The sequence below is a fragment of the Antennarius striatus genome, chromosome 1 (genome assembly GCF_040054535.1).
Source record: "Antennarius striatus isolate MH-2024 chromosome 1, ASM4005453v1, whole genome shotgun sequence".
NCBI classification, from domain to species: domain Eukaryota; kingdom Metazoa; phylum Chordata; class Actinopteri; order Lophiiformes; family Antennariidae; genus Antennarius; species Antennarius striatus.
Window position 1 is genome coordinate 14,754,566 of NC_090776.1, and position 11,586 is coordinate 14,766,151.

Sequence of the window (11,586 nt, forward strand, 5' to 3'; positions counted from 1 at the left end):
TTTATTCAAAGTGTCTAAGTCAAAGTTAAAATGTCTTCTAGCCCAGTAAAACTTACAAGTAAACACTGAGTAATATTTTATGTCTGTATCTTCACATAGTGAATGCAAGTTTTCAATTGTTGAATCTCACATTTATACCTGCATAAAGTAGGATAGAAATAAAGATAGTTCAGCTTGAACTGTTGACTTTAGTGTATTTTTGTAGGTAAACTGAACAGAAGATGTTGCCCTCAGAATGCAAGAAAACAACCCCATTTTCTAAAAAATGTCCCGGGGGAGGTCCCCCGTACCCGCCCTGTGGGGGGGGGGTGTCCCCCATACGCCCCCACCCCCCGCGAAAAGCATTGGTTGTCAGTGCGCTGCGCCGCCGTCTTGGACACAGAATGTGGCTTTTTGTGGCTTACTTAATTCTTTTACACTGAGCCAAAGTGGCTTGGTCTTACTACTTCGTAGTGCAAGCCCAGGGACTTTAACCCTTTATAATAATATAAGCTACACAAAAACACCATAAACAATAAGTAAAGACACACAAACACTTGACATTAGTTCCGAAAATATATTAACAATATTTACATACCAACACCAACCCTATAATGTGAAAAACAAAGAAAATAGAATATAAATACCAACACAAATACCTGGGGTGTTATATTAATTAGTCTTAGTTTCAAGTGCACTCTTTGGTTCAAGTTATTTTAGCAAGCTTGCATAAGTTCAGTCGTTGGCGTGGTTTATAGTTTGAGCTCATGTGGTACCTCCGTGTGGGAAATCACTCAGCGTCCTACCGCAAAGAAACCCTCTTCTGGTTTCTCCTCGAAACCAGCATAGCTTCCATGAACCTGGAGAAGTAGTGGCCTCCACTGCCTCCTCTCAGCAAGTATGACCACGACGTCCACTGAAGCCCTCCGCTCCGGCATCCGTCCTCCGTCCGTGCAGTTCGAGAATCCGTTTCTCCCTCGATGGCAGCGGCTAAGCTAACCCAGCTAAGGCGTTACGGCAGACTACAGACACGCTCTGTCAGCAACTCAGTTTCTGCGTCAAACGCGTGTTGTCTGGCGAACCGTTCAAATCCAACAAAGCAAAAGTTTATCCAAGTTCGAATCAGTCTCCACACTTTCGTTCACTAAATGCTCCACGCTCGCTGTCACTACACTCGCTGTCATCACACCAACTGTCATCACACTTGCTCGCTCCATTCACTCGCTACACCTGCGCATCAATGCTGGCTTTATGCCCTCCTACTTCCTGTCACACGCAGGTGAACTGGAATTTAATCGGACAGATCAATCCCGTTTTACACAACTTTTAACAGTTTTCAATAGTGTGAATAGTGATCAGACATTCTAAATGACAGGGAAAACAATGGTATAGATGGGAAGAGAAATGGAGTAGGAGTTATCTTGAAGGAGGAGTTTGTTAGGAATGTCCTGGAGGTAAAAAGAGTGTCGGATAGAGTGATGAGTCTGAAACTAGAAATAGAAGATGTGATGTTCAATGTTGTTAGTGGGTATGCTCCACAGGTAAGATGTGAGCTGAAGGAGAAGGAGAAATTCTGGCTGGACTTTGATGAAGTGATGCAGAGCATATCTAGAAGTGAGAGAGTTGTCATTGGTGCAGACTTCAATGGACATGTTGGTGCAGGAAACAGAGGTGATGAGGAGGTGAAGGGCAGGTTTGGTATCCAGGAGAGGAATGCAGAGGGACAGATGGTAGTTGACTTTGTAAAAAAGATGGAAATGGCTGTAGTGAATACTTTCTTCCAGAAGAGGCAGGAACATAGAGTGACCTATAAGAGTGGCGGTAGAAGCACAAAGGTAGACTACATCTTGTGTAGACGGTGTAACCTGAAAGAGATCAGTGACTGCAAAGTAGTGGTAGGCGAGAGTGCAGCCAAACAGCATAGGATGGTGGTGTGCAGGACGACTCTGGTGGTGAGGAAGATGAAGAGGACAAAAACAGAGCAGAAGATGAAATGGTGGAAGCTGAAAAAGGAAGAGTGTTGCATGACTTTTAGGAAGGAGTTAAGACAGGCTCTGAGATAAAGTCAGAGAGACCAGACTGAGATGGTTTGGACATGTCCAGATGAGAGATAGTGAATATATTGGTAGAAGGATGCTGAGTTTTGAGCTGCCAGGCAGGAGGCCTAGATGAAGACCAAAGAGGAGGTTTATGGATGTAATGAGGGAAGACATGAAGGTAGTTGGTGTGAGAGAAGAGGATTCAAAGGACAGGGCTAGATGGAGGCAATTGATTCGCTGTGGCGACCCCTGAAGGGAAAAGCCGAAAGGAAAAGAAGAAGATTAGGTCATTACAAAAGTTTTAAGCATTAATGACCAGTTACAGTTTTTTTTAATTTTTATTAGTGGAACATTTATTCAAAAATAGTTCAAGATAACAAATATTAATGGTAATCTTAATGTATCAACTTTGTGTAAAACCATTAATTCGCATTAGATAGTCCAGCAATTTTCGTACATCTATCGAGTCCTGCAAAACTAGTAATGAAAATACTCTTTGCTATAAATAACAAGAAAGTAGCTGTAACATCACATAATCAAGATGGTCTTGTGTAACACAAAGATCAACCATATTATAGGCAATTAGCCACATTCCACATTAGTGACAAAATATGTCAACAATGTTCAAAACAAGCATCATAGGAGGTCAATGTTTGTTGGTTTGATTTGAACTAACTAAAGTCTACTGGCCTACTGTTGTGTATCAGAGGCCAAGGATAATGAATGAAGAGAGAGAGCCATCAGCAACATCAGAGGATTAAGTAAGACAGTGCTGGATTTTAGACCAAGCACACATCTGAAGAGAAAGGCACAGACACTATTTTTACAGAATCACTACAAGCCCACAAATAAAATGCTTGCAGGCAAAAAAATAGAAATAACAAAAAAACCACCCCAATATGTTAATCTATGTTTTTACATAACTATAGTTTTCTAGGGTGGCACGGTGGAGCAGTGGGTAGTGCTGTTGCCGCAGAGCAAGGCGGTTCTAGATGTGTATCCTGCTCTGTGCGGAGTTTGCTTGTTCTCCCCGTGTCTGCGTGGGTTCTCTCTGGGTTCTCCGGCTCCTCCCACCTCCAAAAAATGCGCTTCAGGTTAATTGGCCAATCCCAAACTGCCCCTAGGGTGTGAATGTGTGCTTGCGTGGTTGTCTGTGTTGCTGTGTGGTAATGTGGCGCACAGGCGTCACACGCAGAGTTTCCCCCGCCTCACCCCCTAAGCCAGCTGGGATAGGCGCTAGCTCCCAGCAACAGTCGATAAAGTGGTGAAAAGAAAATGGATCTATGGATGGATATTCTCTCAGATATGTAGTCATACAAAGGGGCTGTGCATTAAAGGTAATCACTGGCAAAAGTGTAACATTTTCTAATTCCTGATGTGGAAACATTTAAATAACAAATTTATTTTGAAAACAGACAGTTTATGGTAGCAGAAATTGTTATCCACATAAAACACTTTTGACTTTGGATGGATGATAGATATAGTAAAACACAAAGATTGTATTAAATTTTTAGCAATTGTTGGGGAAAAATGATTTGCTCAGAAATACATGACTGAGGTTAATTCACTGGATGCTCCTATATGCTTTACTGAGACAAAACTGGATGAAGCTGTGAGAAAAATGGGCAGAGGAATACAGCAAATTAGTAATGTAATCCACAGTAGGATCACACGTGTGTGGTTGGATTATGTGATATTTCATCCAAGCAAATGAAAGATGTTTTAGATCAAAAGCAGTGATTTTTCACTGGGGGAATATGGATATGCATCATTCAAGAAGGTGAACAAAGTGTGTGTTCAGTGATGGTTGTATCTGATGTCATAACTTGGGAAATGTAGCTGATCCTATTCAGTGGACCGGTGTAACCCAACCTGGGCCTCTCATTGTGTCTTTATTTGTTTGATTTCAAGGCAGGGGCATACAATAAAGTCAATCTGGAAATGGGACCGGGCTGTTACTGATGGTAATTACTTGCTGTCTACTCATTAAGAATTTAATGTAATTTCAGATGGACTTTCCGGGAGAGGGAGAGTGAGGGAGGGGGAAAGGGGGAGAGAGAGCAAGCATGCTCAATAAAGAGTGGCCAGAAAAAGATGTGACAGGATAATCAGTTGGGTTCATAATTGTCTGTACATGTATGAAAAGAAACAAACTATTCTATTCATATTTGGAGTCAGTTTGAGTTAGTTGAGTCTTTTTAATTAAGATACTGTTACCATATGGTAACATGGAGCACAGAAAAGTAATCCCAGCAGTTCATAAATAGTTCAAGAACCTGATATAAGACAGCTCACCCCTCCATTGTCCACTCCGACGTGGCCTGAAGATTCCAGACTGGCTGTCAGCAGGATAAGCAGATCAGAAGGTGATCAGTCATGAAGAAGATCAGTATGCGACCCTGTTTTTTCAGCTGTTTCTAGCCACTAAATTACGGGTACACTTACAGATTTAATATTTGGGTTAATAAGTAAATCATCAGAGCTACTGTTACAAGCTTCATCTTTGCACTATTTGGTAAAACTGGAATTGTCATATTTATTGGTGTTACTGTCAAAGAATAAAACAATTGTTACTGTTTGTATGCTAAACATGTATTGGTTGATCTCATTAATATGAACTGTTACAACTCTATACCAACAACCGATTTTATGGAGTGGTTTGGCGTATCAGATTGGAATGTGAACTAAATTTATCTAAAGATTATTGGACTTTTCTTTAACCTCATAGACAAAATGATAATTTGTCCAAAGAATAACCATTGAATTAAAGTCTTGGGGTCACCAACATTATTAAAGACAAGCCTTTTGCATAGCCATTTACAAGCTTCAAATGAAAATCATGGTCAAGATACCCGAAATGTACTTTAGACTATGAATTTATTAATTAATCTTGCTGTTGGAAAATGTACCTACACCATGCAATGTGTGATGTCACAAAGAAACTATACTTTCTTAACTAGACCTACAGGTTGCTACTGCACACGGGAGCAATAGCAACCATTATCACAAAAGCTGGGTTTGATCCTTATTATGCCTAAAGGTTTTTGGTGAGTGTTATGTTTCGTGTGTCGAGATGTTGGGGAATAAAAAGAGAAATCAAAATCAGAATGTGCGAAAGAGAAATCTGATATATGGAAATAAAACCTCCTTTGTATCACAGCAATTAATCATATGCTATAATTGTTTGCTCAGTGTGAAAGAAAGAAAACACCAATTTATGTGGGTGCCTTGGCTGAAGTCTACTGTTGCCTGGCCTGCAGGCGTATTTATTTTATGCATGTATTGAATAGATCACCATGGTATTGATTGAGTATCGATTTCATTTGACAAATGAAGAGCTTGGCACATGACGCGATGCCTGCTTGCAGAGGATGCAGCATTTCAAAACTTGCCAGACTGAAGCTGTTTTTTCTTTATGTACGTTGAAATCATAGCAGTACTAGCCACAAATATGCTTTGATCTTTGGAAAAACCTTAATCTACCTCACTGAATTCAATTACATGAGGGAATAACCCTCTGAACTACTTTGTGACAAGTAAACATATTACCTTGTTTCTACTCACTGAACTTGTTGGGAAAGGCATCCATCATTCTTTCTCTACCTCTCTTGCATAGACAAACACATAGTGCCCATATAGGTATGAACATAATTAGTGGATTTACTCTGTATTTTAGACAGTTGACAGAAACATAAAGTGTTATTTTTAACCATATTGCAGAGCCAGCTGTTCTTTGTACAACAGATGAAATGGCTTTTGTGAATGCTGCATTATAGTTACAACACATTTTTACTTGTCTTGAAAAGACATTGCTGTGTGCATATACAGTATATGCATGATAGTCATCTGTCAGTCTATTTGTGTAATGTACAGTCACAGCCAGAGGTGATTACTGGGGATTATACTGAGCTGTTTCCAACCTATGATGTGCTCTGTGCTTACATGATGTGACGCCATCCTGAAATGCTGATTATAGCTTGAGAAGTCATGAATGCAAACACATTCTTAGCACAGGTTTGTCTGCTTTTTCTGTTTTGTGAGAAGCAAACCGGTGCAGGTTTAAGCAGACATTTAATACAACAGTGAGTTCCTCATGTGGGAGTGTGCATTGTTAACAGGAATACAAATAGGCCTAAATCTCTTTTGTCCACAACCTACAGAGACATACAGGCAAAAGAACAACAACTGCAAAGAAGTTTGTTGAGAGAGGATGCAGCCAAACCACTTTCATAATTTATTGGCTGATATTTCACAAAGTTGTGCTCGCAATAGCAGGAGAGTAATTGATAATAATCTCATAAACATTGCTAAAATGAAATTTATTTGATTCTCACTTCTTTGGATGAGGTAGCTTTAGCTACAAGTTACTATTTCTTATTTTCTCATCACCTTCACCCTGTGAAGTTGATGAGAACAACAACACTTCTCAGGCATTTGATCTTTAACTGCTTCGTCTTGCCCTGAGGTGGAAAGCAGTACTTAATCTGAACACTAGATCTAATCTTGTGTGAAAGAGATGCACTCTTAACTCTGATTGACTTAATTGTACTTCCTCACTGTTCTTATTGGCATGTTGTACATGTTGCACTGTAGTATATTCACGTGCCAGTTTAACAAAACCTATTATACAATATAAGCATTTATATACTTTTGAATTTTGTCAGTATAAATAGTATCAAGCTATTGCCTAGGGTTTCAGAGTACAGTGACAACCTGTCAATCGGTCTTTGTGTAATAATACTGAAAACATACAGAAAAAAGTCTGTGTATTGTAAAAAATAAAGTGTCTTTAATAGTTACATTGGTTTTATTTTACAAACACTGAATATACAGACACGCTGAGAATTAGTTACATGACTAAGAGTATATGACATACAGTGTATGTACTGTAGTTCAAAGCAGTTTAAAGACATTTGGACAGAGTCATAGAGTATGATGAAAATATGAGTCTAGTGACATGACAATTAAGGGTTGTACATATATGATCTGTCGCTGAAAAGTCTGTCCATCCATCCATCCATCCATCCATCCATCCATCCATCCATCCATCCATCCATCCATCCATCCATCCATCCATCGTCAGCTGATGACTACATGGCACAATATAAAAGAATGGATAAACTGAAATGTGGGGATTGAATTTGTTTTACAATTTGGTCTACTGCTTGAATATAAAAAGGATTGTCATCTTCATCATACAAATATTTTGGTAGAGAATTTTAGCAATTACTTCAGCATATAGACAACAAGAGTTCTCAAGGTACAATATTATTCAGTTCCTTATATACTGTAATATATTTTGTGGAGCCTATTTTATTAAATGTATGACTTTATGGCAATATAACCACGACCAAAGATTTATTGGGTTATTAAACACATTTAGAACACATGTAGAATCTTTCTATTATGTTCGGTGAAGGATAGTGTAAAGTAATGCAACATGACTGGTCTTTTATCCCTTTAATACATGTAAAAGTTTTATACAAGTTATAAAACAATGTGTACAACATTTCCGCAGGATCATAGATTGAGTTATCTTGAGTTGTTGCTATGATGTTGCAAGGAATCTCTTACATTTACAAAATTAATTTATTTGGTTTTCTTTGGTTTTCTAACAGTCCACACCTCAAGATTTGTCATGGCCTATAGTATTTGATTTTATTATTATTAATTTAGAATAGACAGGTACAGAGTACCACTTTTAATGACATCATAGCAGTTTAACTAAATTCACAATATATTACAGTAATAATTTTATAATCATTTTATATAATAAAAGCAAAAGCAGCAGTTTCATGTCAGAATTACTCTTCTCACAGTGAGTTGTGTAAACATTAATGTAAACAGTGGTGACTGTAGATGAACGGACAATTGAAAATGAGATATTTCAGATCTGCCTGAGCTTTCTGTTTACAACCTGCATTGACTCATTTTTCATTTTTAAAGGTATTTGTACTTCTGATCTTTCTTTTCGGTGCCTCCTGACTTTTTTACAGCAAATGTAAGATGTCAGTGTAACAACCAAAAAGAACAGGCCCACACTTGTAACCGAAAGAACAATGAGGACAGGCTGACAGTTGAACAACTCATGCCTATCAGAACCCTCTCTTAACTGGCCAACATACCAGGGCCTCTCTTCCACCTCTATGTCAGCCTCTCTGGTCAGCAGATTCTGTATATAGCTCTCATTGCTCACTGTTTCATTAACAAAAAAGTTCACCATGACTGTAGAGTAAAGTGGTTCAGGTTGACCGTGATCACTGACCTTCACCAGAATCCTGTAGAGGCCTCGATTGCTGAGCTCCCTCTTTAATGTGATATTTCCTGTTTCTGCGTCAATGGCAAATGAGCTGGGCTCGCCACCTTTCCTTTTGATGATGCTATAGGCAATAACAGCATTCATACCTGTATCTTTATCGACGGCGTAAACCTCTGTGATTAATGTTCCTGGTAGTGTATTGGGTAATACTAGCATATAAGACTGATTGGACTGAGGGAAAAGGACAACAGGGGGGTTGTCATTTACATCCATCAACAGCACTGTCACCATAGTAATGCAAGAAAGGGCTGGCTTCCCACCATCAATAGCCTCAACCCACAGTTGGTATGTCCCTTGCTGCTCACGGTCCAATGGTGTCCTGGCCCTCAGTGCCCCTCGGCCTGTGTCTATCATGAAGATGTCGCTGCCATTGAGGATGGAAAGGGCCACCCAACCATTTTCCCCAGCATCAGCGTCAGTCACAGAGAGGACGCCAATTTCACCGTACCCTGGGAAGTTCTCTGGTACAAAGAATGTGAAGTCCTTATTGATAAATTGTGGGCTGTTATCATTGCGATCCAGGACAGTCACCACCACAGTTGCAAGTGACTCCCTCCTGGGGGTCCCCTGATCCACTGCTCTCACAATGAACCGATATGTCTCTTTCTCCTCACGGTCTAGGGATGTGGCTACAGTCAGCACTCCTGTTAGATGGTCCACAACAAAGATGCCTGGGGCATCACTTCCAAGGAGGTAGATGACCTCTCCTTGATTTTTGCTGTCCTGGTCTGTGGCTTGGAGCTGGGTCAGAAATGCATTAGGTGGATTGTTCTCTTCCACAGATATTTTTACTATAGACTGTTCAAAAACTGGTGCATTATCATTCTCATCCAATACTTGCACCTTAAGAAAGGTCTTTATGAAAAGCTCATCAGTATTCTTAGCAACCACGATTAGCTCATACTGCTGTACCTTCTCGTAGTCTAAGGCCTCTGTGGTCTCTAGCAGGTATTCATTCTTGAACATCTGATAAGGGCCGAGTCTGAATGGGCCCGTCCCTTCCAAGTAACAGTTCACCTTTTTATTCATATCAAAGTTTTTAACTGTGAAAAAAGCTATTGGAGAAAATGCTGGCTCAGTCTCCTTTACTGTCACCACCCCTTCTTTTTCTGGAGCAATGTAACGGGGTATGACAGCAGGGGGTCCTGTAGCAATTTTGATGATATTGACCAAGAGAGTAGCAACAGCAGGGATACAACCAGGTCCATTGGCAAGAACAGTTAGTTTGTAAAATGTGGCTGTAGCACTGTCTATTTTCCCTGCTAGCTTGATCAGTCCTGTGATTCTGTCCAAGTTGAACAATGTCCTGGTGGCCCTTGGCACACGTTCACTGTAAGCGTAGCTGATCTGCGCATTAGCACCAAGGTCAGGGTCAAAAGCCTGCAGATGTGCCAAATGTGCCCCTTTGGTGGTATTCCCATGAAGAGTGACATTAATCTGTGACTCTGTAAATTGGGGGCAGTTATCGTTCACATCTGTGATGATAATTTTTAAAGTAGCTGCGCCAAGTAATGGAGGAGTCCCTCCATCCTCTGCAATAATGTCTGTAATGTATTCATCCTTGGTCTCCCTGTCCAAGGCCTCTGTCACAATGAGGAAAGGTGTCAGCTCACCCCCGTCATTCTCCTCAACATCCAGAGTAAACATACCAAAGTCATTTACAAGCCAATAGGTTTGCACTCCATAAAGACCCAGGTCCGGGTCTACAGCAGACTGCTCCACTGCATAACGAACATAGACAGGTGTGTTTTCTGGGACAGACATAGATATCAAATCCACGGGGAACTTTGGCCTGTTGTCATTCACATCCTCAATGAAAATTTGAACTTTGATGAGCTGAAAGTACTGCTGAGGCAAAAGAAACACATCTAATGCGAGTTGACATCCCCGTCTCTCCGAGTTCTCAAAACAGAGGGTTTCTCTGTCAATCTCTGTAGCAGATGTGTAAAGCTCCCCGGTAGTATTATTTAGGTTCACATATTGCTCACTAACCTTCTTTTGTGGGAGACTGAATAAAAAGGGGGGCTCAACAGTGAAATCCAAATTTAAGTCCACTCCTATAGCCCCTATGAAGGTACCCATCGGTAATCCCTCCTTTATCTTATAGATGAGCTCTTTTGCTTGGCTGAAATTTGCAAATGAGGAGAGAGGGCTGGTGAAAAGCAAGAGGGCGTACATTCCCTGAAATACAAGATAATCACAGACAATGAAGTTACATGACAGAACAAGATTTGCACAATGAGAGTCATAATGCATTCTTGTTGTAAGTTCTTTTCCACTTGATGTTATTGGAGGGAACAATTTGGTTTTGGTAGCAATTTTTATTCAAGCTAATTGTTCTACTTATTAGTTTCATTTTTAGGCAATCCAGTCATTAAAAGAACTGGAGAATAAAACCAGTATGTGTGAAGATGAGGGAACTCTTTTTTGTTAAATGCTATCAAATAGTTTGAAAACATATGATTACAAAGTATTGTGAAGTAAATTTTGTGTTTAAAGTGAATGATCAATCACACTTACCAGTATTCCTCTTCTCTTGCGACTGTATCTGAAATTGATCATGGTTATATTCTGGTCCAGCACTTTCCACTTAGAGCAGAAAGAGTGACAGCTTAGGTAACCGAATCATTTTGAGTGTTGAGTAGCGCAGACCTCTGCTGAGGGCTATGCCTTATTGCTGTCTGGCTTGAACAAGTCATTCATCTCAGTGTGTGTGGAGGGCACTCCCACCCTATGCAAATCAGCTGCACACGCTCACCAATGAGAGCTGATGGCTACTGGGAAGTCCTTGGCAGATTCCTTTTTCATGCATGCCATCAAGACACATCAAAAAACACCTGCACCTTCCTCACACACCCATGTTGTGAAAACCGGTTGCATTTTTGTGCTGTTGCAGTAGAGTGAAAGCATACAATTACGATCTGAGCTTATAATGACCCAGACACTAAAGACAGTTTCAAATATCATGGCTGAGAGATTATATTAAAATCTTTTTTTTTAGAATCTATTTTTTCTCTTCTTCATATGTCCTACATATGCTCCGTATGACATGCAGTCAGTTGAGAGATGATGAATAATCGTGCCTAGCAGAGTGTGATCTTGGCATCATAAGTGGTGCTATGGTCTGATTCTGGATTGAACCCTTAACTAAATCAACCCTCTAATCCTCATGTGCTCTAAATGCTGGACCAGCTGTTTGCTGGGATTGGAAGCATACTGCTCAGGGAAATTGAGTGATTGAAGTTCTGT

At 40.2% G+C, this 11,586-nt stretch overlaps 1 protein-coding gene across 1 annotated transcript; it reads right to left on the reverse strand.

The window, feature by feature from the left end:
- Window positions 1-7,905: 7,905 nt before the first annotated feature.
- On the reverse strand, window positions 7,906-10,977 carry LOC137592704 (protocadherin 20). The gene is made up of 2 exons (XM_068311082.1): window positions 10,858-10,977; window positions 7,906-10,518 (listed from the first exon to the last, which is right to left on the reverse strand). Exons 1-2 carry the CDS (start codon window positions 10,897-10,899, stop codon window positions 7,906-7,908), a joined length of 2,655 nt encoding a protein of 884 aa, XP_068167183.1. The 5' UTR covers window positions 10,900-10,977.
- Window positions 10,978-11,586: the final 609 nt, after the last annotated feature.

Excerpts from the sequence above, each read along its gene's own strand:
- LOC137592704 (XM_068311082.1), bottom strand. The coding sequence starts at position 10,899 with ATGATCAATTTCAGATACAGTCGCAAGAGAAGAGGAATACTG. Across the intron at positions 10,519-10,857 it reads GCAAGAGAAGAGGAATACTG|GGAATGTACGCCCTCTTGCT; the intron begins GTAAGTGTGATT and ends CTTGTATTTCAG.